Source organism: Rhinolophus sinicus, chromosome 8, assembly GCF_057876585.1.
Source record: "Rhinolophus sinicus isolate RSI-liver-muscle chromosome 8, RSI-T2T, whole genome shotgun sequence".
Classification (NCBI taxonomy): domain Eukaryota; kingdom Metazoa; phylum Chordata; class Mammalia; order Chiroptera; family Rhinolophidae; genus Rhinolophus; species Rhinolophus sinicus.
The window spans coordinates 76640249-76667623 of record NC_142508.1 but is presented as its reverse complement, the minus strand read 5'-3'; the positions used below and the strand labels follow the sequence as shown (position 1 = coordinate 76667623).

Sequence of the window (27375 nt, the reverse complement as noted above, 5' to 3'; positions counted from 1 at the left end):
ATAGATTAAGAAAGCTTTGTGTGGGGGTGGGGGGGGGTGGGGGCTGTTTTGTAAACCAACAGCCAGGTGGAACCAGGAGGTCTTACGGTAGAGACTGCCAGTATTCAGATCAATGTGCCTCCTCCGGGAATCGCTCTACCAGCAAGACCCGTCTGCTCCGTGAAACAAGCAGTGTCTGGTGCCACCATACTGACTTGCTCCTCTGGGCTCTCAGCACATGGAGGGCCATGCCAGAAAGAGCAGAATGCGGGCTGGGCTTTAATTGCTGAATTGGGATACCTGATGCTAGTGGGTTTAATAGTGTAGAAGGCTCTCCCCGGGCCGTAGAATGAAACCCAAAGGCCTTCTCATGGCCTGCCGCACCCTGGACACCTGACCTCCTCCTGTCTCTTTGACTTTATCCTCTACCGCCCCATCCTTTGCTCATGTATTTCAACCACCTGGGCTTTCTGTCTGTTCCTCAAATATCTCAAACTTGTCACCTTAAAAAACAAACAAACAGACAAAAAAACCAAACCACGTATGGGTTATTTGCTCTTGCTTTTTCATGTGCCTAGAGAGACAGTGACCCAGATCTTCCTGCTGCTGGCTTCTGTTTGTCATTCAGGGCTCAGCTCAAATGTCCTCTCTTCAGAGAAGCATTCGTGACCTAGCCATCTACCACTCACTGACTAACCTCTTTTATTTTATTCACAGCACTACCACCCACTTAAAAGAGTGTAGTGTTTATGCACGTGGTAGGCGCTTTGTGCCCTGACCAGATCCCCTTGCCAGGCTGGGGTGCCTGCTCCCCAGCTGCTGTGGTTGTTGGGTGCTAATGGCCCACAGTGGCACCTTCTCCCAACAATCGTTCTCAGCCACCAGGAACCACCCAGCCCAAGGATGCCTCGGAGGCAGCTCCCAGTCATGACTGACTCACTACTGCGACCAATGCCAAGCCCCCGTGCACAGCTTCCCCTTCCCGCGGGCTGCCTCTGAGACCATTCACCTGACAGGGCACCCTGGGATCAGGCTGGTCAGCTTTGCTTAGTGTCATCCCCCACCCTCTTTTGCCATCCACCCCTCCTCATAGTCCCCTGTGAGGCTTGTTTATTGAAGCTTCACAAGAATGAGCAGATGGGTGGCTCAGTGGTTAGACATGAGCTCTGGGCAACAGGGCTGCCGGTTCGATTCCCACATGGGCCAGCAAGCTGTGCCCTCCGCAACTAAAATGAAGTCAATGAGCTGCTGCTGAGCTCCTGGGTGGCCAACTGGCTCAGTTGGTTGGTGCGCGTGCTCTCAACCACAAGGTTGTCGGTTCGACTCCTGCAAGGGATGGTGGGCTGCGCCCCCTGCAACGGCAACTGGACCTGGAGCTGAGCTGCGCCCTCCACAACTAAGACTGAAAGGACAACAACTTGACTTGGATGGAGCTGATGAGTCCTGGGAAAAACACACTACTGTTCCCCAATAAAAAGTCCTGGAAATACACACTGTTCCCCAATAAAGTCCCGTTTCCCTTCCCCAATAAAATCTTTAAAAAAAAAATCCAAGAATCCCTGTCTCAGACCCTCTTCCTAGAGAATGCAGACAATGTGCTTACTAGTTCAAGGTCTATCTTCCCCACTGTAGTCTCAGCTCCAGCCCTGCACCCTCCATGGGAACAGAGATTCAGTTTATTTTACTGACCACTTTTCTCAGCATAATGCCCATTTCATAGTAGATGCTCAGGGAAGGTATGTTGAATAAATGATGGATGAATAAATCTGGGTTTATATAATCAGCTTCAGAGTAACAGCAGCTCAGTATTACCCTGTGTCCCGGAAAATAAGACCTAACTGGACAATCAGCTCTAATGCGTCTTTTGGAGCAAAATTAATATAAGATCCGGTATTATTATATTATATTATATTATATTATATTATATTATATTATATTAATTACATTACATTACATTACAGACCCAGTCTTATATTATAGGAAAATAAGACTGGGATTTATATTAATTTTTGCTCCAAAAGACGCATTAGAGCTGATTGTCCGGCTAGGTCTTATTTTCAGGGAAACACCGTAGCCTGAGGGTTGCAATCCACCCAATCACCCTCCCCCACAAAGGGACATCTTGTGCCGTCTTAGGAGCAAGTCTGCATCCCTTTACACCCAGTGCACTGCCAGTTTGCTGCTCTTATTTTTATCCTTATGAAATGCGAAACCATAAAGAGCTGGGGGTGGCTGAGGATGTTAAATCCCACCCCACAACACGCCTCCTTCAAGTATCTGATTACACAAAGTCCTCAAAGAATATGATTAATGTAACTAAGCCATATTCACACTCTGACATTCTTCCCAGCCAAACACATATTTTAGCCCCATCCAGTCCCTTTCAACAAATAAGCTGTTTTGAAAATGATTTCCAGGGTGATGTCTGTTGCCATAGGAATGACATTAAATGAAAAGGACAGAAAATATAGAGGGTGATAAACTGCATACTTGGATGACACACTTGACTTGGAAGCCTGTGTTCAAATGAGGCAGACATGCCAAGATTTTTATGAAAGACAAAATTAAAATGTATCGCTATCAAGCTGTAACTGACAAGGTATTGTGTGGCGGGCTGTTAACACACTGCTCCATATATTTATTGTTTGTCATTTTACTGGCCCTGACAAAGGTCTCCCAGCGCTGTAAATCACACCATTAAATCTGCCACGAGCAACAGAGGCTGTTGGAAAGAAGAGAAAGAAACGTGGTGTTGAATCTCAGTTTCTGATACATGCTGGGAGAGCTACCCTGTCCTCCAAGGAGCCCTCTCCCTTTAGGTTGACACTTTTATGAGTGTCAGATTGTCGGCTTTTCACCCCTTGAAAAGAAAAAAAAAAAAGCATGGGCACTTCCCCCACCCTGTTCCAACTGCTCCTAATTTTGCCTTTGGGAACGATGCTCAAAAATTGCTCCCCACCCTGTCTTAGTTTATGCTCTTTTGGGTACAAGACCTCAGGTGCTCTGGGCTGCCCTGTGGACGGTGCCCAGCCTGAGCTGGCTTTTGTTATTTTTGTGGTGGTGTGCTTGGGTTTCCATGAGCCTTTTCTCTCTACTAGGCAAGACTTGTTTGTTCTAGAACTGGTAAATTTATAAAGTCTCTTTACACCTGCAGCTGCCAACCCAAGTGGGAATGTGTGAAACTGCTGACTGCAGGATACAATATCAAGCAGCTAGGTCCTGCCTCTCGGTCTAGCTGGGTCTCGGAAGCCCTGACCTCTCGACCTCTCCTGTCCCTTCTTTCCAGATGTGTGTGTTATGGGGACACTGGCTAGAAACTGGCCAGTCAGAGCACTATGGTGGGGACAACACAGAAAGACAAATTAAGATCTGAGTTGGGATGATGGCTTCAATGTAATGAGATGTGTGATTTTTGCTAGTTTTAAAACCTCTGTGGACCATCGTTTCCTCGTGTGTTTAGAAGAAGGGGGTGCTGGATTTCAATTACTTCCAAGCTGCCTTCCAGCTCCAATTTTAAATCAAATCAAGGGACAATGAGAAGCTATCTGGGGCATTTTACTGCCTCTGGAAAAGGCCCGCCTACATTACCCAGAATACATCTCCATTAGGAGATTCTACATGAAGAACAATCAGAATGTGTTGTTCTCTCAGGAAAAAAAGGGAAAGGAAGAGAAAACCACCACCTCAAGGTCTAAACTTGAGAATGGGAGACAACAATTCAAGAACCACTGGTGTGGAGTGGGGACAGTGTTTCCAGGATTCGTTAAATATGGCAGCGTCCCCTGCCAATGCTTCTCTGTAATGTCTGCGTTCATTATTATAATACAAATGGGTGTTTCCGGCAATAGAGTTTAAAAGCTCAGACAGCTTTCATGTACACACTTATGTGCAGAGTATATTTGTCATGAGAACTTCGTTGCTGAGAACCACCTTCACAATGTTTGAAGATCTCCTTACACAAAAATTAAGAAGTGGGTTCTTATGCATTTTAAGGCATCCGACTTTTGCTTTGGTCAGTTATTGTTAGAATGCTGTATATACAGGCTTCAAAATCAGCAACTTACATATTGAGTCTGCCATGATCCTATAATTACAGATTCGAGGGAAAGTTAAAATTGCTTCTAACTGGGAGAAGTCTGACCAGTGAACCATGCCATTCTTTCTTCCAGGCCCTGGTATGAGAAAGCCACACCCCAGCCTTACAACTGCCAGGAGACACTCTTTTCAGATGCTCTGTGATAAGAATAAGCAAATAGCCAAGTTCCAAGTTTCTGTCTGGAGTCAATCCTTAGGCTTTGGTTCTGGTTCTGTAGCTAATACTGACTTGCCACTTTTCCAATGGAGTTGATCAGTGCTGCTTAGGAGACCAGGTTCTAGAATCTGCCAAGGTTGAAGTCACAGCTCCATCATCTACTTGCTGTGTGACTTTGAGCTTTATTTTTCTCATCTGTCAAATATAAAGAATCTTAAATATCATTATTTATTATTATTCACTGTGATCCTAGAAAAGTCATGCAGTGTCTCAAAACTTGAACTTGTCCCACCTATAAAAAAAAGTAACAATGTAGATGCCATCCTGATGAGAAGACTGATATTAAGTCAACTATGATAACAGGATGGCAAGCAATGTGAGACTTATGAAGGATAGATAAAAATATAGTGATTATTATTTTGATTTTTATCCTGTTCCAAACCAGAAAATCTTCAAGTGAGACAGAATGGCAGCTTTAATTATCACCTGATTACTTACAAATTTTTGAACATCATTTAAAAGTATTAAGAATAGAAAATAAACTGCATCTAATATCTACAGCATTTAACAAAAATTAACAAAAACGACCTACAGTCGTTTTCCTTGCCAATTGTGAACATTTTTACATCAAACATTAAGTAGGATCTTGTATGTTAAGACTTGAAAATGGTAGAAAACAAGAGGAAAAAAAAAGGAAAGAATTGAAAGTGTGACCTGAGCCTGGGTCCCTGCAGTGGGAGAATACCTGGATGCATGACATTTCCAATCCTTATGCAAATTAAGACTATTACTATTTTCCAAAGCTCAAAAAAGCCGTATCAAGGAAGATTAGCTAAATCTATTTCAAAGTATTAAAGTATTCACATATTTAGAATATATATATATAATGTTCAAATTTATTTTCTATTTAGAAAATTCAAATTCTTATTCTATTTAGAACTTTTGAAAACCCGTTTTCCTTTGAATGTTTCAAAAGAAAAAAGTTTGCAAAAGAAATATATGTAAGAAGCCCAAGGAAATATACACAGCAATACTCACAGGTAATCAAAGAAATACAAATTATTATAACACAAGGATATGATGTCTTTCTCTAATCACTCTGGCAGAATGTTCTGATGAGGTTATCCAGGGTCAACGAGGGCTGATGGGACTACATATCCATATGGTCTATTACTGGTGGAGTTGCTTCTGGGTGGTGAGATTAGAGAAATCCTGACTATCATTTTTTTTAACTTAGTGTATTCTCTGAATATTTTTAAACGATGCATTCCTTTCAACAAGAGAAAAAATAATACAATTATTTCCAGGTTCAAAAGGCACCCTAAAAATGTATTTGATAATATTGTGTAAGTAGAACCCTGATTCATAATTTTGTGCGCTAGCTTTTCTTGCTACCCCTGGGTTGAGTTTTCAGTCAGGATACAGATGTTTAGATGAACATAGATTCATCATATTGTCCCAGTTCTCACTGAGGGTGGTCCTTTAATATCCTAAAATTTATGTACCCCCATACAGTTGCTTTGATATTAATTTACTTAGAATTCCCTTGAAGATGAAGTTACTTCCATTAACAGAGTTAATTAAATGCCAAGAACAATTTGCCTTGTTTACATTTTAAGAAAAAAACAGAGCCAAAATTTAAAATATTCCTATGGGGTCGAGGCTGGATCACATACTGAATTTCAGAGGGAAATAAAAAAAGGCCAGAGACAAAGTTTGGGTGCACCTTGGAGGCTTGTCCAATGATCACAATCTCTCCATTTCAGTGGCTTAAGATCATCCACATTTATTTTACACTCGCATAAGGTCCAGTTGATACAGGTGTGGGAGTAGCAATGGGAGGCGGCGGCTCCACGCAGTCACTTGGGGGCCCAGTGATGATCTTTACCACCAGGCAGCCAAGGGCATCCACACCAGGTGTGAAGAGAGGGTGGGGGCCCCCTCAGGTGGTTTAATGGGCCCAGCCTGGAAATGGGGCTCATCACTTCCGCCCACACTCCTCCAGCTCACGGACTGCTTCCCTCCTGGCCACACCGCTCTACAGGACAGGCTGGTAATGGAAGCCTGGCCACGTGCTGACAGGAAAGGGAATGGAGTGTGACAAACAGCATGCCATTCTCTGCCACAATCTTGAGTCGCTGGTATGTTTCGAAAAGCTATTATTTTCAAGACATTTGTGGCATTCAGAGGATTCAGATCAGTTTTCCTTGTCACCAGGGGTTCCAGATGTTTTCTCCCAAAGTTTTCAATAATTCCTCCACCCTGGTTGACACTTGTCCGGTGTCACTATTCACACACATTCGTCTGACTAACGCGTGCCCGAAACCTTCCCTCCCATTGTGCCCCGGCACGTTGGATGCCCCCCGTCGGAGTAGCACACCTCACAACAATAGTTACTCTTTGTAGAGGACCTCAGGTGCTATAGGTAGACACATTAGATACTATTTCATTAGGACATCAGGACAAACCCATAAAGTAACTGTTAATAACACTTTTATGAATGAGGAACGAGGCACAGAGATGAAATGCCAAATGACCAAGTCCATAGAGTTAATAATGGGCAAAAATGGCAACTGAACCTCAAATTTTCTAATTCCAAGGAGTTTCTACCCTGCTCTGATGTCCGCCAGCCACTACTCTCATTTGTTTTTCCTACAAATCATTCCTTCTCGCAACAGCTCCCCTCCCTTCTGTTCAGCTCCCTTTCCTCCTCTCTCCACTGAGTTATCTACCTATCTATCTACCTATCACTTCTCTGTTGAAGTCTCTGAAGGATAAATGCCCTGGTGTTTCACAAGAGGCCTCGTCAGGCCTTTTGTGCTAGCTCTCACTTCTCCCCTCTGAGCCTACAACGTGACTCAATTCCACAAACGTTTGTAGCGTTCCTCCTGTAAGAAGTAATAATATTCACTGAGCTCATATCATGTGCCAGGCATTCTGCCAAAGGTTTTTCATGGAGTATCTGAATCGATCCTTATAACCGCTCTGTGGGAGCAGCTACTATTATCATCCCCATTTTACAGGTGGAACAATTGAGGCCCAGCTTGTCAGTCACAAGCTAATTTTGGAATTCAGGCCTTCAGTTTTCATCTTCGAAGTTGCTGTTACTCACAGTTTTGATATTCTCTATGGGGGCTGGGGGTGGGTGGGTAATGTTAGGGTAGAAGAATTATCCATGTGGGGTGAAGAAGTGCCCATTGGTGTTGGCAATTCTAAACCAAATGCAGTTTCTCTCCCTTGTTTTTCCCCCAAAGTACTTCAAGCACACCCTGATTAGGAGGGCTTCAGATAGAGCACGACATGGCCTCTTGTTTACATAGGCAACTGAACGCTCAAATTTGTTCAAAATTCTTTTTATGGCAAACTCTTTTCTGTGTAGTATAATTTTCGATAATTCTCAGTGGAGTGGTGAAATCGGATCGGCACATCACCTGTGTTTATTTTCTTTTCCCAGGCAATTCTGAAAGGGGTGTAAAAGATCTTTTTATTTTTTTTTTAATGTTAATCTTCAAAATTCTTCTGGGGCATATAATCCTGAAGTCAGCTTAACTGCAAACAATACTGAGTTTTCATTTTTTTTTAAGCAAACAAAAACAACCAGCAAAAAGATAATTTCCCAGTGTAAATCCCTTTCTGATCTCTTTTATATATAAAAATATTTTTTGGTTATTTTGCTTTTAGTCAAATGTGAATGTCCCGAAATGTTTTGAGAACTGAATTTTGAAGGGATGTAGGTTTTCTCTGCAACATAAGAAAATTATGTGGAATGCGGTTTGGAAGTACCATTCCATTTTTACCAATCTGTAATGTCATTTTAAGTTTGTTGCATTTTTAGGGCATGTGCTTACTAGAAAGGGCCATACTGGAAAGTATATCTAAATATAAAAGCAAATCTAATAACTTAATTTCTTAAAACAAAAACAAACAAAAAAAAGGAAACTGAAGCTGTCAAATGAGCACATTAATAAACCATCTATAAACCAAATTATCACATTTTAAAGGTGTCTTGAGCGCTTCGGTAACTTCTGGCATAAATATTACGTAGATGTTTCTCATTGATTTAAACCAGTCGATTGATATGATGCCATATTTTATGATCTTTAATTCTTGTCTTCCTAGTACTGGAAAAAGTGAAATCTAATTATGTCTATAATCATGCATCTCTGTTACCTGTATGCTTTACAAAATTTGATTTAAAAGCAAACAAAAGCCTTGAAAATATCCACCTAAAAATCATCCATGGCCATTTTGTTTCAAGATTGAACCAGAATTTTTCACCAACACCTCAAGATTTTTATTCCTTTGTTAGTGTTTTTATTTAAGTGAAATGAGTGAAAGATGGAGAACTGTCCTGAGACACTCCACGGAAAAGAATACTGAACAGGTCGATTTGCCAGAAAAACATCTGTTGTCAGAAAAGGAAGTCATCCCAGTTTGTACATGAATCTCTTCCCTCTGCTCACTGATTCTAATGGCAGAAGCTTTCTTTTCCACAGGCAGTTTCTCTCCCAGCTCCAAGTGAAATTCCTTTCTTTCTCTGCCAGGGGCACTCCCTACCATCTGGGAACTTTCGCATCTAGTCTACGAGAAAATTAGAGGGTCTGATCTAATAATCTAATACTTCGTGTTTCTTACCTGCTTGAAATTCTTTGGACTTAAACATTTCATAGGTAAAGGTTTTTTTTTCCTTTTATTCTATTTCAATGACAGTTGACATTCAACATTATATTAGTTTTAGGTGTACAGCACAGTGGTTAAACTGACAAAGGGATCCCCTTGACTAGTCTAGTACCCACCTGACACCATACACAGTTATCACAATATTACTGACTGTATCTCTAATGCTGTACTTACATCCCCCTGACTATGTTGGAACTGTCATAGGTAAGGTTTTAATGCACAAAACATGGCGGCAAAGCAGGAAGTCTAGAAGGGTCCAGGTGTCAATGAAAATAAAAATGTAAGTAAATAAACATCACTGCTTGTTGCATGTGTATAGTTATTTACTTATATTTGTGACAAGGTCACACTAACTACCATCCTTCTTTTAAACTTTCAAAATAGACGTTGTATGGAAAATGTCTTTCCAGACAGACATTGCCAAAGGGTCTGTTTGGACTGTTGGGGATGTGCCAGCGAAAGTCTCAGTGGGATGACACTTGCTCTGTAGAAGTAACCAGAGAGAGACGAGAGTGGGGGGTGTGGGGTGGTGGAAAGTGAGATTGCCTGATGGTCTGGCACACGTTTCTCGGTGACTGTATCCTGAAACTAGCAATTTCAGGACTGAAAGGAATTCCGCTGAGCTCGACCTGGAAGACAGCCGTGCAAGTTCTCAGGGAGCATCTCAGCAGGTTACACGGCTTCTTATGTTGTAGACCCTGGGATGGCGGATCCCTCTGAAAGGGCTTCTGAAATCTCACCTCCTTTGTCCCCTAATTGGCTGCATCAGTAAATTGCTGGTGGCGAGCTTTAAAGGTTACAGAACAGGAATAGGCTGCAGCTTTACGGGAAGGCAGGTGTGAGGCCATTAAACATTCACTGTACCCAGCGCTTTTAAGCCCACTGACCAATTACTTGGAATTTCACTTGGAGCAAGTAACACAAAACGTGGTTCCTACTGTGTCCGTGTGTATGTTTTAAATACGTCTGTGTAACATATACTATGATTCATCACGAAGAACAGTTATTTCTTTTCTTTCTCTCTTTCTCTCTCTCTCTCTCTCTCTCTCTCTCTCTCTCTCTCTCTCTCTTTTCTTTTTTTGGCTTGTTTACAATTTTTGAGATAACTATGCGTATCTTAACACATTGGAAAATGCTTTCTTTCAATCACTTCTTAGGAAAGATTAGTAAGAATTCATGACTGGACGGAGATCTGTAGCAGATGAGGCTTTTTCGATCCTAATGACTTGAGGAGTCTTTAAATCAAGGATCCATATGATCATTTCACTGGAATGAATCACTCCTGAAGTATCTGAGTTTCCTTTCTACCTCCTTTTACCTTTAATGCTTCTATGACCATAAATATAATTTATTGAAACATTCATGACAGAATTCCAACCTAAGCATTCACTGGGCATCTACTATATCAGCACTGTTCTGAGAGTTACCATACAAAGAACAGAAGGAGTTTAAGACCTGCTTTTGGTTTTTGAGGCACCTGTACACTGAACATTAATTAGAAATAAGTACAAAGCAATATGTTATCCATTACCAAAATAATAAAATACATGTTCAGTGCTCCAAGAAGTCAGAGAGATGTGCAGACCAGATGATTCTGACAAGCTTCTGAGGGACAGGGGACTTACAGGAAGCCTGCGAGGATGGTTTTTAGTTAAAGAGCATGAGATGAACAGGAATGAGGATGCCTGCAAGGGTAAATAACTTGAGAAATGGAATCCCTGAAGTCTCCTTTTTGTCAGCAAAGGGAGCAGGCTTCTTTTCAAAGCCAAGCTGGAGAATAAATAAAGCACTGTGGCTTTTTCATCATGGAAAGAAAAAAATTAAGGTACTTGGTTCATTTCTCTCATCGGCAGGGCTGCCTCGTGTTGTAAATCTTGGTCAAATTTTAGGGTTGGGAAATGTATGATTTGGAGACCTGTGAGTCTTTTGTAAAATAACTCTTGAAAGGACAGAAAAGAGAAGGCCATAGAAACCTGAAGTTGGCTGGAGTTCCCTGGAGGAAGTCTTGCTTGCCCGTGTACCCAAACTAGAGGCCAAAATAAGACTGGACAAAATAAGAAATGAATGGGAGCCAGCTTAAGTCATACTAGGGGATAAAGATATGAATCCTTCGAAAAGGACTGGGGTCTACTGCAATGAATGCACCTTTCCCCTTTTCCTCCCCCGTAGTTCACATCATTCATCTAAAAGAAAGGCCACCAAAAGACGAAAGACAAGTAGAATATTGTGAGTCTCCCTGGCTTTTCAATGGAGACCACAGAGTTGGCTGGATTCTAGGAGCAAGGCTGGAAGTTGTAGGAAAGAGTACACCGAGTCTTAGGAGGACCTTTCCTCTAAAAAAGTGAATGTCCACCTACAAATACAGGGTTTGGGGATGAGAGCTTCTGTTCTGCCGTGGAGTGAGGGCCAGGGTTTGGGCTTCCCCACAGCCCCTCCTTTCTAGAGTTCCTGTTTGGCCTGCTCATTAAGGGGCAGCAATGGGAGTGTATCATCAATCATTGGGTCAGAAGGAATGGATTTTGGATTTCTTAAACATGGCTCTAAATTGAAGGGATTTATTGGATTTTTTGGTTTTGTTTGTTGGCTTGGTGTGTTTATTGAATCTGATATCAAAAGGACACGAGTAGGAGGGATCAAATATTTCTGAAGAAAATGACAAACAAGCATTGGAGTTTTGCAGCCAATGCTCACTAAACTTTGGACCAAAACAACCCAAAGCCAATTCAATTAAGATTTGAAATCACCTACCCAGGAGAGGATGAATGCTCGGTCATATTTAAAATACGTTAAACAACTGTGTAATAACTCTAACAAATTATGTACAGTCAGAAATAAGCTAATAATTTAAACATTGCTCAGCTAACTTGATGTGCCCTACAGAATCTCCCTGAGTTAGGGTAATGAGCACCCCAAACATGACCTAAAATTTAAGATGAATTTAGAAGCTAGCATTTGAACCAGAGATTTGGAGCGTCTCAAACAAAGCACACAAGTCGAAACATTTAAAAAATATAACCCAAACACAACTTTGAAAGATATAGTTTGTGCATAGTTCAATAATTAGAGTTTCTATTTCTTGAGTATTTACTACTGTTTCCCTGAAAATAAGACCTAGCTAGACCATCAGCTCTAACGCATCTTTTGGAGCAAAAATTAATATAAGACCTGGTATTATATTATATTATATTATATTATATTATATTAAGACCCAGTCTTATATTACATTAAAATAAGACTGGGTCTTATATTAATTTTTGCTCCAAAAGACGCATTAGAGCTGATGGTCTGGCTAGGTCTGATTTTCAGGGAAACACGGTAGAGCAAGTCATATGGCCAAGCCCAGTGTTCATGTGAGAAGAGGCTACACAAGGCCATGGGTACTGGGACATATGACTCATTGATTCATTCACTCAAGGGGAGCATTAGCATCTCAATTACAGCAATGATTCTTCCTTCTTTTCTGATCCAATCTGGTTACATGGTAGGTGTCCATGTAAAGGAAATAAACATCCAATGAGCTGATTATAAATGTTATGTTTTTGAGATGAGTCAATACATGTAGTCTCGGCCTACATGATATTATGTACATGTGGTATTTACACACCAGTTCTAAAAGGACTAGAGACTGGATTCAATGAAAAGCAGATATACAACTGAGCATGAAAAAGGCTCAAATGCCTTGAAAGCTAACTTTGTTGTTTTAATTGAATATCAAATTTAACATCGAGCTTCCTAGGAATCAAGGCAAAAATGGAGAAACACAATAGGTCACGTGCTCGTTATTACTTACCATGAGAAAGTCTTGGCACTGTTTTCAGGAGAGACCATTTTTTTCTTCTTTATAGCCACACAGAGCATCATACAGAACTGTGTCTTCCACGTAGCATTACTGAGAGTGGAGAAACCTTCTCCATGTATCCTGTGACAAAAACCAAAGGCGTAGCATTAAAGTGAGATTCGGGGACGATGTTTCTGACTTGGGATAAATCATGTGATGAAGGAATGCAGACTTCTGGTGTGTTAACGCAGTGAAGATAAAGAACTTTGAGTTGCTCAAGAAGTTATTCATGTAACATGAGACCATGGGGACATCCTCAGAGACACCTGGGCCACTTGCTGTTTGTCAAACACACCACCTGTGCCCCCCCCCCCCCCAGAGCTCTGGTCCTTCCTGTCTCCTCTCTCTAGAATGTTCCCACACACATCTGCATAGCTGCCTTCTCCCTCCCTTCATTCAGATCTCTACTTGAATGTCCCCTCACCAGAACCCTTCCCCGATTGCACAATCACAATCGGTGTCTCTCCCACCCCTCTCCTTGCTGATATCATGCTCTATTCACTCACCTGTTTTAGTTTCCCTTATGGCCATTGTCACCATTCAAGAACCACCACTGCAAATATTAACTGTTGTTCTCTTGCAAACAGTGTGACACGTTGCCCACGGCGATGTCTCTGGATGAAGACTTAACCTCAGCCTTGTTGGAGCTCTGCTTGATAATGTTTAGGAAGGTACTTGGTGCATGGAATTTAAAACGAGGTGGAAGTGGGTCCACACCTCTTTTGCACAGTGTCGCCACTGCCTGTGTAGACTGGGTCTGCACAAGTAGTGAAGTAGGAAGACAGGAGCTGTGTTTCCAGGAGACATGCATCCAGTCCCAGCTCTGCCACTTGTTAGCTGGATGACTTTTGGTAACGTTGGGCCTCAGTTTTCTCAGAGGTGAAATGGGGACAATGGTCTGCCCAGTCACAACGAGGTTGCAAAGATTCAGTAACATAATGTACCCCAAGGACCGGCACACACTGTGAACTTTCTCTTTCTTGCCACATACATAGGAAAGAGGCAGGAGTTGACAAAGGAGAGATCTAGCTGTATTTTTTGAAGGCAATTTATTGGACTACCACAGGGATGTTTATTTTCTTAACTAGAGGTCACGAGACACGAAGACCACTAATGAATGAGATTGGTGGCTGGGGGAGCTGAAGGGTTTCCCAGCTTCTTCCAAATTTCTTCTTAGACTGAAGGGAAAAAAAAAAAAAGAAAAAGAAAAAAAAAGGTCCCCTGTAAATTTTATGACTGCAGTGTCAAAAGTCTTCTATCCAAATCACAGTAAATATTCTAATGAAGTCTGGAAAGAAAGCCATTTGTAATGGCTCGGGGCAGAGTATTAAGATAGCCTGTTTCTAGTTAGTCAGTCATTAGAGAGATCTAACGTGCATGGGGAATGGTTTCCTGTTCTAAGTGCTTTAAAACCAAGTTTTAGGAAACCTGCTTCCTGCCGGCTCATTTGGAGACAACAATGTGCCAACTGGTCAGACTTTTCAGATGGCCAAATGGTGGCCTCCTCAGCTACAATTTAGTTCAGCTGCAGCCGTCTCTACCAGGGAGAGAGCACTTTGCATCTCCAGAAGCCTGGTGAGAAGTAGACAGGTCCACAGCGGGAAGACATCTGGACTGGGGACCACTAGGGGTTGTCCTCTGCCTCATTTTAAGTGGTTCACGGTATGAATCAAAAACAGAAGGAGAATCTTCCAGCCCAGAGCCTGGACGCGTCAGTCTAGAATCAGACTGATGTGCCCCTGGGAAAGTGGTGGGTAACCCCCAGGTTTGGGAGGGGCAGGCCAGGTTTTGAGGGGAGAGGGAATTCTCGTGGCTACCTGATGTGTTGTGCATTAAAATGGGATTTTCCAAAACAAGGAAGTCCCATTAGGACTTCAATTAGGATGTAGATGAAAGTATTTACTAATCAAATCCATTTGTTTCTGTTTGTGTGTGAGATGAGGGTCAATACTGTATGTGGAAGCAGGAAATTGATGGATCCAGGAAGACCACACATTTCCCCACCTCTAGGAGACAGCCCCTAAACAGCTGCCCAAAGCAGAAAGGGAAATCCTTAGCCCCTAATCCACCATTGCTGCTTCAACCAGTAGAAGACCAAAAACACACCCACCTCTGGGGACCCTGTCATTCTCCGAGAGGGCACTTTTATATACACTTTCTTAACTAACTGTCAGAATAATGCAGTGAAAAACTACTTTTAGCTTCTCCCATGGTAAATTTTGGGGCCCTGGCTTCATCCACACATGACCTAGTTTCATTTGGGGCAGAATTCATCCCTTGACTTGGGCTCGGCCATGTCCTTACTTTGGCCAGTGGTATACAGTTGGAAGTGCCAGCTCCAGTTTTGAGCCTAGGTCTTACGAGGCCACACGTGTTTCTTCCTGCCCTCTTGCATTTCTGCCATCACCTTAGGAGGAACCAGCTAGTCTGCTGGTTCCAGGAGGGGTAAGCGACCCATACAAGTAGCAGAGCCACCCCTGCTAACCTGACACTGCAGTGAGAAGCAAAGCATCCGCATCTAACCCCCAGAAATATGAGAACAAAGAGCTACTGTTTTAAGGCCCTGATCAGGGGGTTGTTTGTTATAGCACAATAGCTAACCAATACATTTCCATTTTACAGACAGAGCCAGTATGACTCAGAGATCTTAGTCGTGATTTTCTCAAGGCATAGGACTTATAGCTGGTCGAGTCAAGATTCAAAGTAAGTGATATTCAATTCTTAGCCCTTCCCAGGGACCCTCCTGATGGGCTAGCAATTTCCAGGAAGTTTCTCAAGATTTGGTATTTCTCTGCTTTTAAGACAGATTCCATTGTCATCTTTTTGAACAACGAAGGGGTAGAACTGATTTGCCAGCCAGCATTTTACTGCTCATAGATAAGAACAGGTAGGGAGAGAAGAGATACGGGACGTACCCACCTCATCCACTGCCTATAGGCCTGAATGAAGAATTTGTCTGTGTTCCCCTCACCCTATTTCTGCCGGGCCTTGGTATCGTTTCCTCCTTTCCACTTAAGTTGATTTCCAGTGACAAGTGTTTCATTTGAACAAGGGAAACATCATGTTTAAAAGTCTTCATAATCCAAAGGAACCAGTCTTCAGAAATGGCAGAATGTCAGGTAGGTTGTTAGGCAGCTGGGATGGAAGGTTTGGTCGGCGTAGGACACCTTAATCCAATGGCCACAGGTGGCCACTTGTCAGGCCCTGGTGGGTAGGTGCCTTGAGGATAGTCTCACAGATTGGGAGAGCTTTGGCTGAGGGTCAGGTGACCCACGCTGGAGGCCCATCTGTGCTTCTAATTCATTGTGTGAACTTGAAAGACTCACTCTCTGAACTTGCATTTCCCCAATTGTCAGAGGGGCTGTGAGGAAGGCATGCCCTTTGGACCCTTTCAGCTTCCTTGTGCCCTGATCCTGTCACTCACCACAATATCCCAGGATCCAGTCAGCGCCACAAATTCTGAGCTGAAGTCAAGTTTCCCCTTTCAGAACATCAGATCTGAACCTGTTATTTTCATGATGTGCTCTGAACAACCCAGGATTTCATGTCACTGGGTAGAGCATAGATATAATTTGGAAAAGAGGAGGGTTATAGGAAGTACAATAACAGTCCCCATTATTTATTTTTAAAGTCTTATTTAAAACGAGATTGTGCATTTAAAGTTGCATTTGATTGAACAACTGTCCTTTTTTTTAAAAAAAAATTTTTTTTTCCTTGACAAAAGCTATGAATTATTAATTTCTGTCATTGTTATTCACGGAACAAATGTAATTGCAAGTAAATGTCTGAAGTTAATGAAAAAATTAAGAAAAAAAGATTTCTTTATAAGAATTAATGAAACATTTCCACAAACCTCTTTGAAATCATGATTATGAAGCCTTGCAACGTTTCTTTGGAGCTGCATATCCAGAGCAAAGGGGTTTGAGCTTTTTCTTTCCCATGAAGGATGAAACATTTTATTACAATTGTGCCAGCTGTGGAAATTAACACACAAGGCTCCTAACCTAACCCTCTTAAATATTTCAGTTCTTCTTAAAACTATTTTTCATTTATTTTGAGCCATGGATGGGAGGTGACATCTTTCCATCTTGATATCCTAACCATTAATATTTTTATATTAACGTAACACAATGAAAAATGATGTTTTAATTTTGTAAATAGAAAGGGCCTACAGAGATTGGACCTCTGAATGAGGCTGGCATTTAGCTTCAAAGCAGAGAACAGAAATAATTTGATGCCCCACCCATCAAACATGCTATGAGGTAGTCGTAACCAACACTTAGATGGAACCAGAAATAGTATTCTAATTCCATCTAGTCCCCAGCTCGCTCTCTTGAGGAGATTCCCCCACCCTCCCAAACCACGCAGCCCAACAATTTCATCCAGTGGTAGAAACCGCGAATTCAACACTGGAATACCTGGGTTCTGATTCTAGCTCTGTAGCTTATTAGTTTTGTGAGCCAGGGCACTGGCAAGTCCCTGCCCCTCTCAGAGTCCCATTTTACAGTAGTGATAACAGTATTTGTCCTGCTTCCCTCATAGGACTGGTGTGAGGGCTGGGTGAAATGAGGCCCATTGTCAACAATAAAATGCAAATATTAAAAAGCTACTTTCATTTTTTGTCCTTTATTTCAATTCCTTTTGTCTCTCAGGGAATCCCAGCAGGCATTTTCAGCAGAGCAGTCCTGCGGCATCTGCATCCTGATGAAGGTTGGAAACCAGTCTATATTTTCCAGCATCCTTTGCAGTTCAGAGGTGCTATGTGATGGAATCTGCCCAACGGTCCATTAAACCTCCCTTGTATGCTCCTCTCTCTTCCTCTTTTTCCAGACTGACGCCGAGTATCTAGTGGAGTACTTCAAGTTTTTGCAGATAGCAAAGTCACCAGAGGGTAGAAAACTGGGTACTTCAATCACCAGCTAGAGGGCCATTCTCTGAACACCTAATAGGACTCCAATATAAGAAACAAACATTTACTGTGTTAAACCACTGAGATTTGGGCCTGTTTGCTACATCAGCGAGTGTGACTTACTCTTATTCATCGGAGTGAGCAGACCTCTGGAGAAGCTTGACTTCAGACAATGCACGTCAAAACTAAGTGAGTCATTTTTGCTGGGGTGATTTCAGAATCCTTTTTTCTAGGCTAATTGACCACCAAATTGTATGATATAAGGAGAGGTTTACGTTTGGAAAGCTCAGTCCCTGGGGGGTAACTGCTGAAATGGAGCAGATCCAAGAGGAATTTCTTGACAGGAAACCACCAGGGTGCCACCTCAGCGGTTACCCTGAGGCCCGCACACCACTTTGCCACCGACGCCTGGGGAAGGCCCGTGTGTGGTTTATGATTCTGAGCTTTGCAATGCAGGATCTTTTCTTTTCTTTTCTTTTCTACTGCCAGAGCAATATCAATGACCAAATAGGGGCAAAGGAGAACCATATTTTGAGTTCTTTCTTGCTCGTTCTTGCTCTCACTCTCTCTGCTCTCAGGCACTCATCTCCCAGATCTGAAGACTTTTGAAACATAAAAAAGCGATTAAGTGAAAAGGCACATTCCTATAATTTACCCAAATGTGCACATTTCAATCTGGGGATAACAGAGGCTCCAAATTACCCCCAGACCAACACACTATCCTTATTTAAGGAATCCTCTTAACTCTTACCCTGAAGTCTCCATAAATCTGCCTGATATATAGATGTCAGGCATTTTCTGGCAGTTGAAACATGAAACATGACATCAGCTGGAGGTTAAGTTACAACTCATAAAGACCATGTTTATTTGCTGGTTCTGTTTAAAAATTTTTTTCCAACTATCATTTTACTCAAATGGCCTCCTATTTTATGGGAAATCAAGTTAGAACTAATGACGGAAACCCTCTCTGCGCTCAGATAGACATGCAGGCTACGACTGTCTTCATTGGAACCAAATATTTAAATTAGTTAGAGCCCACTGTGAACTATTATTGTTCGATGTGTTGACAAAATGGTATCATGAGCTGACATAGAGACCTCTAATGCAGAGATGGGGAGAGAAATCCAAGAATCAAAGAGAGAGATGTTAAGAATTAGAGGAAGAAGCCAAAATGCAAGAAGGCAGCCGAGGTGAGGGCTGGTGGTGCCGCACCCCTCAGCAGCCCTCACCTCTCAAGGGTGCTCTCGGCCATTGGAATGAGAGCTATGGGCGTGCAGACAAAGAGAACACTGCTCACTGCACCCACCAGTCCATTACCCAGACTGCTGCTGGAGCAACGGACAAGAGACTCCATTTCCACACATCAGTGGCTGGTATGAGAAGAAATGCCTCTTGCTTAAGGGTCCCAGGGGACAAGAACAGCCATGGTAAAAACTTAAGTCCTTACCATTAGCAACTCTGGTATTTACACATTGTGACTCCTCTCCCAATCCCTCTTCCAAAAAACCCCAACCAAACAACCAACCAAACAAACAAACAAAAACACCAAAAAAAACCCCAACTCAGAATACAGCTTTCTCAAGAACTTTGTATTCCCAGTGCTTAGCTCAAAATAGGTGTTCAATTAAATTTGTTGCATTAGATTTTGTCCATCCAACAAATCTCACCATACGTGCAATGAGGCAGCTGCCTGAATCATATTATTTTAGTAGTGTTGGGATTCTCCCTTGCTCCTTTCCCCTGAAGTTCCCTTCCAAAAAGTCTGCCATTAGTGATTTAAAAAAACAAAAAAGCTTAGCACTTTATTTTAGTAGCACTGAAAAGTCCCCTTACCGTTCATAAATCCCACCATGATTCAGTGTCCTTTTCTTTGAAGGTCTCTGTTTCAGTAGAAATAATCCTGCAAGAAATGTTAAAAGGTGTTTTTTCCATCCTGTAGTGAATCAAATGGATTTTCTCCCTGCCTGCATTGAAGGGCCATCGTGCTGCCCTGATTGAGTAGTGGGACAAAAGTTCAGGAAATGAGGGCCAAGTCCAGGTTTTACTCAATCCTAGAATTCCTTATTCTAGCTGATCCACAAACTAACAAGTTTGAAATTTCCTATCCACTGTAGAAAATCATCTAACATGTGGAGGGATTCCACACATTATCAGTAAGTTATTGTCTCAACATTGATTTGGGGGTCTAGTTTAGGGGTTAGCAAGCTTCGACTTAGAGGCCAAATCTAGCCCTCTGTTTGGTAAAGAAGAACAATGTTTTGTGATATGTGCACATCTGACGAAATCCAAGATCAGTCTGCATAAAGGTTTGCTGGAAATCAGCCATGCTCACACATTTACTTATTGCCCGTAGCTGCTTTTGTAATTCAAGGGCAGAGGTGAGTATCTGCAAGAGAGACTATATGGTCTATAAAGCTTAAAATACGTACTATCTGGCCCTTTACAGAAAGTCTGTGAACCCCTGTCCTGACTGGGCATTTCGTAGCTTAAGAGACATAGTGTCTGTGGGGATTTTGCGTTTCTAACCTTTATTGATGGGTGTAATTTTTTTAAAGCAAATCTCATTTTCCAGGTTGGACACGTGTGTGTGTGTGTGTGTGTGTGTGTACATAACAGAAATTTTACAATTTTAACGATTTTAAGTGTACAATTTAGTGGCAGTAAGTACATTTACAAACTTACACAACCATCACCGCTAACCATTTCCAGAACATGTTTACTATCCCAAACAGAAATCCTGTACCCATGAAACACTAACTCCCCGTTTTCCCCTCCCCTCAGCCCTGGTAACCGTGATTCTACTTTCTGTCTCTATGAATTTGCCTATCGTAGCAGCTCATGTAAGTGCAATCAGACAATACATGGCCTCGCGTGTCAGACTTCTTCCAGTTAGCACAATGTTCTCAAGGTCTGTCTATGTCGCACCAGATCTCATTTCTTTTGAAGACTGAGTATAATCTGCTGTACAGGCATACTGCTGAGTGTGCTTCCTCAGCCAGGGCTGCGCTCTGTGGCATGCGGCATCCATGAGACCCACAGGCAAAGGCCGCCATGCTCAGAGGGAGGGCAAGGCCCGGGAAGAAGGCCTCCGTTTCTGGATGTAGCCACCTCCATCCACACTGGAATAAGCTCAGGTAGTTCAAAGAATCCTTTGGTCTAAGCACTCACCTCTCTGTGTGTTTCCAGTGCCTCAGGGAGTAAGCAGGTGATGGGGGCTCTTTAGGCATTTTCCCAGGTGTAGAGAACATCTAGGGGCCTCAGTGCTTTCTTCCCAGAGAAGGTTCTGTGAAATGTCAAGGATAGACATGACTTTTCATCAATTTCCTCTACTTAAGCCCTCTGAGTATGTGTGAAAAATACAACCTTACATGCTGGTGGTGACTGGATGGGTGCATTGGGTATATGCTTCCAAACTGTCATACTTTGCATTAAAATGATGGAAACAAGAAAAGTGATAACAAAAAGCACCATTCTTTAAACAACGTTTATTGAGTACCTTAGTTACCGCACTAGGCTCTGAGAATAAAATGATAAAATATATCCCACAACATTAAGAAACTTGAGTCTAGTGTGATGGTTCCAAAACTGCGTGCCGAGGCACCCAGGGTGCCACAGTGAATTCACAGGGATGCTGCCTGACGTTTTACATTTTTGAGGAAAACACAGTAACATGTGTCAGACACTGTGCAAACTACTAGCTCGAGATCCCTCACAGTTTCGACATTAGATCTACATTTCTGCTACATTTCTTTCAATGACGCCCTATTTTTGTGCAGCTCGGTTTTCGGTGGTTGCTGTGTTAAAAAGCGAGAACCATATAAAAATCAACATGGAACAGGAAATGAGGGTGGCAGGGTCCGATCTGATCCCAAGGCTGGAGAAACTGCAGGTCCTCACCTCACATCCTGCGAGAAAATAATTGCAGGTATTTGATTCGAGAATCAAATGAACATAATGTTTTTTCTTTCAATTTATGTGTTTTATGCCGACTAAGTTGTTAGGACATACATACTTACGTTGTTTGGACCTGGCTACTTAATAAACAGAAGTGGTAGGTGTTTCTCTTGAACTAGGAGCACCCTGAAAAAACCGACTGAGCCACGAAGGGTACTCGCTATGAATCAAGAATATTGGTGAAACTCTGATCTTGTGTCTCAGGTACGCTACTCATTATGAATCAGAACAGTTTTTAAATTAAACAAAAACAAAAGACAAAGGCTAATGGTATGTAAACAATTCAGCAACAAGCAGTGTTGCTGCCGTTATAATTCAAGGGTAATCAATGTGATGCCATCTGCATTAATAACACAGAGTCAATATGCACAAACTTTTAATATAAGCCTAATTATGAGTGTCTCTTTGCATGAAACTAAAAATATTGGAAATGCTGACAGTGGGGCGGTGCCCTTGGATCAAAACTCCTGTGGAAGTCAATAATCTATTATGATTTTCATTTTGCACAAGTGGTGCTATTATTTCAAAAGGTCTCGAAAATCAATTTGGCATTCAGTATATCTGTGTAATAATGACATCCTAATTAAAAATCCCAGTCTGAGTAGGACAAAGCATGAGGTTAAATCTCTAATCAATGAACAGCAAGTCCAGAAGTTATAGATGCAATAACCCTTTTGAACGAACTTTACTACTTTTTCTCAGACTTGGTCTGCCTTTCTCCCTGCAATTTTGGGAGCCTTTTCTGTGTGGAAACCTAGCTGAGGAAGCAGAGACAATTTGGTGCAACAAGCACATAAATTAAAGCAAGAAACATCAAAGAAAAATATCTTCAGGATTGTGTGGGTTCCTTTTTAATTGGAATTTATAATTGCTCCTAATTATAGGACATATTTTAAATGTTACTTTGAGGGGCTGAGGGAGGAGGTGGAGCCCTGTCCACTCCGGCCACATAAGCTATAACCTTGACATTTTAATTAAACATTTATTTTGAAATATGTAAAAGGGATGTACATACTCAGTGAAGCATATCATTGATTGTTGAATTCGCCCACGAGGAAAAAAATGGTACACAATTTAAAAAATAATCAACTTTTCGAGGGAACTGGAGAAATTTTGAAGAGTGGAAGCAACGAAACGTCACCACTGTGAACACATTAAGGTTTTCTGACCCTTTCTTCTAGCCAGTCTCTTCTGCATAGCAATCCAGTGTCAGTGACAGCATCAGAGGGAGGTGGGCGCTCTGCTGATTTATGGGCCTCACACACCCATCATGCAGATAAAAAGGGAGGTCAGAGAAAGGTCAAGAGTCTTCTCTTTGCAAGGGGTGTCTGGTGCCCTATTACCTGGCTGCAGGGGGATGAGGAAAACAATCCCTTAAGTCGCCTTCTCGTGAGCTACCTTGCTCTTTGATGCTTCAATAAATTAACAATTTAGGACAGAAATTATAGGACAGAAGGGACAAAACCGTCTTCCAAACTTTGCCATCACAGATGAGCTGGAGTTCCGATGAGATGAAATGTACAGAGGGAATCCAGCAGTTGGGAAAAGTGCCTCATGGATCTCTCCTGGGGGGAATGCAGAACCCCACTGCTCTCCCCAGGTTCAAACATTGTCATCTTTCAGAATCTTAGGTCCTATCCAAGGCTAACAACGGGGAGGAGCAACGAGCCTCCTAAAATAAAATCTCAATGAGGTTCAAGAGAAGGCTGGGTGGTGAAAAGGGAGCTTTGCCACCTCGGAGGCTGGGATGCCAGACCTTACACTGGCCGTCCTGGGCTCTGGGCCCTGGGGACTCTGCATGGCGGGCAAAGATGCCAAGTCACGGTGTAAGTGCTCCAGCCAAAGTTGGAGGGAATGCCCTGACCGTCAGGCTCCACCGTCCACTGAAGGACCTACCGCCAAGGGCGAGATCTGAACTAGAGGATGTGGTAGCCACCGGACGAAGAGGCTGGCCCAAGCCCATCAGGTCGTGGAGGGCACCACGTGCGTCAGCCTTGGCTGCACCAGTGAGGGGAAGGTTGCCTCTCCCACATAAGATGTAGGGCCCTGGCTTTACCCTATTTGTCTGCTGGGCCACCCACTTCCAAGGGGACTGTATCAGTGGCGTCCTCCAGCCCAAGACGGCCTCTGAGTTATGTCAGTGCAGAGGGTGTGGCCAGGACTAGGGAATGCTTGGGGTGGTCATGTGAGAGGTGATGCCAGAGAAGAGTAAGAGGGAAATGTGATGAAGCTGCTTAAAGGGCCATGTGAAGGAGAGGTGACCACGTTCTCTTGGCTCCACATCGGTAAAGCAGATAAATCACATTGGTCTAAAATCCCAGAGCCGAAAGTCTGAGTAGGAAGGGTGCTGGTGGAGTGGGGGGAGAGTGAAGACTGCCCTCTGCACACCATCCTACTTTCTATACTCGGTTTATCACAGCTCTTCGAAAGGGACGCGGTCTCCGAGTTGGAGGCACAGGAAACACGGGGAATGCCTACTCTTCGGGGCTGTTGAAGGCTGGCCCTTTGAGTGACAGCAAACAGAACGGTGTTTCCCACTTCCTGCTGTCAACGGCTCACCACAGGCCATCCTCGCCCGCCGCACGCAGGGTACTGGGACACTCACTAATAGCCACCATGAGCTTGCTGCCTTCTAGGATTACTCCATGTCCACTGGCACTGGGCACGAGTTCCTGACCACACTCTGCCTCCCGACTTTGCCTACAGAGCGTGGAGATGTCCCCTGGGAAAGAGGAAAAGCAGAGTGGTTGCTGTCTCCTCCATTCCTGTTGTCTTTATGGCCCCCTCCTGTCTCACGCATGGAAGGTTGGAGTCAGTGGAAAAACACTCCCAGTGAGACTGCAGGGTGGGGGCACGCCCCTCTGCTGCAGGCTCAACACTCACCCTGTGTCTAGGATTCGACCGTATTTCCTCCACACACCTCAACCTAATTTCCTGTGGATTTCAGATCATCTTTTATTTCCAATTATGCTGCTGTTCACATTATCGATTTGGAGGATACAAATGTTGAATGAAAAGAGAGAGAGAAGAAAGGGAGGGGGAGAAGAATTCCATTTTGCCTGAAGGATAAGATACTCGAAATGCCACCCCACACAGCATCTCCGAAGCATTCATCAACGTGGCAGAGGCTGGCTCAATTATCTTTGTGTCAGATGATTATCTGAGAGCTTAATTTAATCTCCATTATCCTCCCCCGTCATATTTCAATTAAATCTGCTATCAGAGTGTTAACACGTCTTTGATCCTGCTATTTCTTCAGTTAATTTTCCACTAAGAGGTGCTGGAGAGTAACAGATGTCATAATTATGCAATTATTAAGTGTATTTGACACTCATTCTCTCAGGATTTTTGTGGTTGGGGTAGGAGCGTTGGAAAATTAATCTGATGACAATATGCTTCCGTTGTGATCCGTAACACTACTGCAGGCTGGGGGACGGTCCTCCCGCTGTGTCACCGGCGTCCGCCAAGAAAGATGAAGGATTAACTGATTGTGCGTCAGATTTGTTTCACTTTTGTACATCTGGTAAATTGGATGAGTTCATTAGGCGAGCAGAAGTTCAGAGACAGGTTTTTCTCCCCCTCCCGCCCCCCAAGACCTCAGAAAATACAGCAAGTACATGTCAGGCTATAGCATGAAGTTACAATGGTAGTGTTAACAGTGGTTAATTTTCACTTAAAAATCTTGGATTTTAGTTGAGAACTGGTTAACTGTATGACTTTGGTTATGTCACATTTTCTCTCTCAGCTTCGTTTCCATGAGGAATGAACAGGCTTGACTGTAGTTTACCTCCTCCCCCAGCTCTGCTGCCTTGTAAAAATAACTAAAATCCTGTTTTATAGATAGATGATATAGATAGATGACAGATAGATAAATAGATAGATATAGATAGATAGATGATAGATATATCTCTATATAAATGATATGGATATATACATAGACATATATCTGTATATGTATGATATGGAAATATATATTTATGCAGCATACAAATTTATACATTTATATATGTATTTAAAAAGTTTAAATATTTTTGCATAGTATTTATGCTTTATAAATATATGTAAATACATATACATATATATATTACTCCATATCATCTATATATGTAGTTACTTAAATCTTAAGATCTGTTAGATTTGAGGTCTGAAAAGCTGTCTCTGTTGATCTTTGGGTCTGTAATACAGAGTCTAAAACTAAAGGCGAATCAGGACTTCAAATCCTGGTTCTGACATGTCTGTGTGACCTTAGGCAAATTGCCTTCCCACTCTGAGCTTCAATTGCCTCCTGTGTAAAATGAGTATGGAATGATGAAACCTAGTTCAGAAGATTGTTCAGGTGATTAAATCAAATATTGTATCTGTCACCATCCATTTGTATTTATATATCTGGTTCATGTCTAGGAAAGGAGCTGAAAATACATAAGGGGAGTTGACGTTAGGAGTGGATATACAGATTGGATGAGTGTAGGTATTTTTGAAAGCTTTTTTTTGGGATCACATAAGGTGTTCCATAGTACTAAAGAACACTGGTGTGTCCATGAGGATTTAAGAGACCATCCAGATGGAGCCCCTTCCTTAAGGACAAAGAAACCCCAGCCCAGAGGGGACCTACCCAAGCACATTGCCTGCTGATGACATAATAGGGCCAAGAACCCAGCTCTCCCTGCTCCCATTCTAGGGTCTTTCCTCTTTGCACTTGGCCTTTTCATCCACATGCATCAGCTTTACATGAACTCTGAGTGCCAGTCTGCCACAGTCATTCTCAGATCTTCTTCTGCTCTTCATCAAACCCGGACTCTTCTGCCTTTTCCCTCCCCTAGTGCTACCCAAGTGGACAGAAGGTAAACAATGGGTTATCTTCAACCCAAATGACATACTTGGGGTGTTGTCTAGAACTCCTCATTCAGTGGAAATCCTATCTGGAAGACAAACAGGTCAAATGAGAGCAAAGTAAAATGCTCTGGCTAAATTAGGAGTATGATATCAGCAATTCCATGCGCTTACTCTCACCCTTCTGTCTCTGAGGGATTTTGAGGAAAACCCTGGGGTCCTGTAGAGGACATTTGGAAAACCATCGGTCCATGTCATATAATTTTTGCCCAAATAGAATTTCACTGAATGGATGTAGAACATTTATTTGATTAATCCCCTTTCATTGGGCACCTAGGTTGTTTCTGATTTTTCGTGAAAAAGATCTGCAAGAAACTAGAGATCTGGTGTATAAAAAGCTTCCTTTCATATGGATTGGGTCTTAACAGATTTCCTGTCCGGAAGGTGTCAACTTTCTTTCCCTTAGAAAAAATATCAAGATTACCTAGGAGGACTTGACGTGGATGCCTACATTTATCAGAGCTATGAGATTAAGTAAAATATATATCATTCTCTGGTATTTAGGTCCTTGGAGAGAGGTTTCAGGTAATGTTGGATCAAGGGCTTAAATGACATTATCGGGTTTCTCATCAGGTATGTCCTTCCCCAGTGTGCTGGTGTCAGGCTCACCTGCTGCAGAGAGCTTTCTTTCCTGCAGCTAGAGAAGGGAGCCACCAGCTGGTTGGTTGCCAGGTTTGGCAAAAGAGGATTTTTTTCCAGTTTTTTTTTCTTTTAAACTAATATCTTTCTATCAGTCTATCCTGATAGCCCTGTCGGCTGGATACTCTTGGTTTATTGTTCCAGATCCATTCTCTATTTTATTCCACCCTCCTATTAACTGCTTCAGCCAGTTTCCCTTGTCCCCTGGAGTCCAGTTGGGTTTGGCTAATGGGA

At 42.5% G+C, this 27375-nt stretch overlaps 1 protein-coding gene across 6 annotated transcripts in view; it reads right to left on the bottom strand.

Moving 5' to 3' along the window:
* Positions 1-1975: 1975 nt before the first annotated feature.
* The window catches only part of LOC109447697 (uncharacterized), a 121284-nt gene continuing 95884 nt past the window's right edge, over positions 1976-27375 (bottom strand). For 2 of the 6 annotated variants that reach the window (XR_016022104.1, XR_016022106.1), the window contains 5 exons: positions 20827-20941; positions 19492-19558; positions 13256-13927; positions 12702-12830; positions 1976-4426 (listed from right to left, as the gene is read on the bottom strand). Coding sequence is in view for 3 of the 6 variants with exons in the window: in XM_088800349.1 (XP_088656475.1) it covers positions 6270-6306; positions 12702-12830; positions 19492-19558 (233 nt within the window). In the remaining 3 variants the exon portion in view is untranslated. Of the gene's footprint in view, positions 4427-4473; positions 4524-5924; positions 6307-12701; positions 12831-13255; positions 13928-19491; positions 19559-20826; positions 20942-27375 lie in introns of those variants that run through there. The other 4 variants (XR_016022105.1, XM_088800350.1, XM_088800351.1 and 1 more) reach the window with 4 other exon arrangements.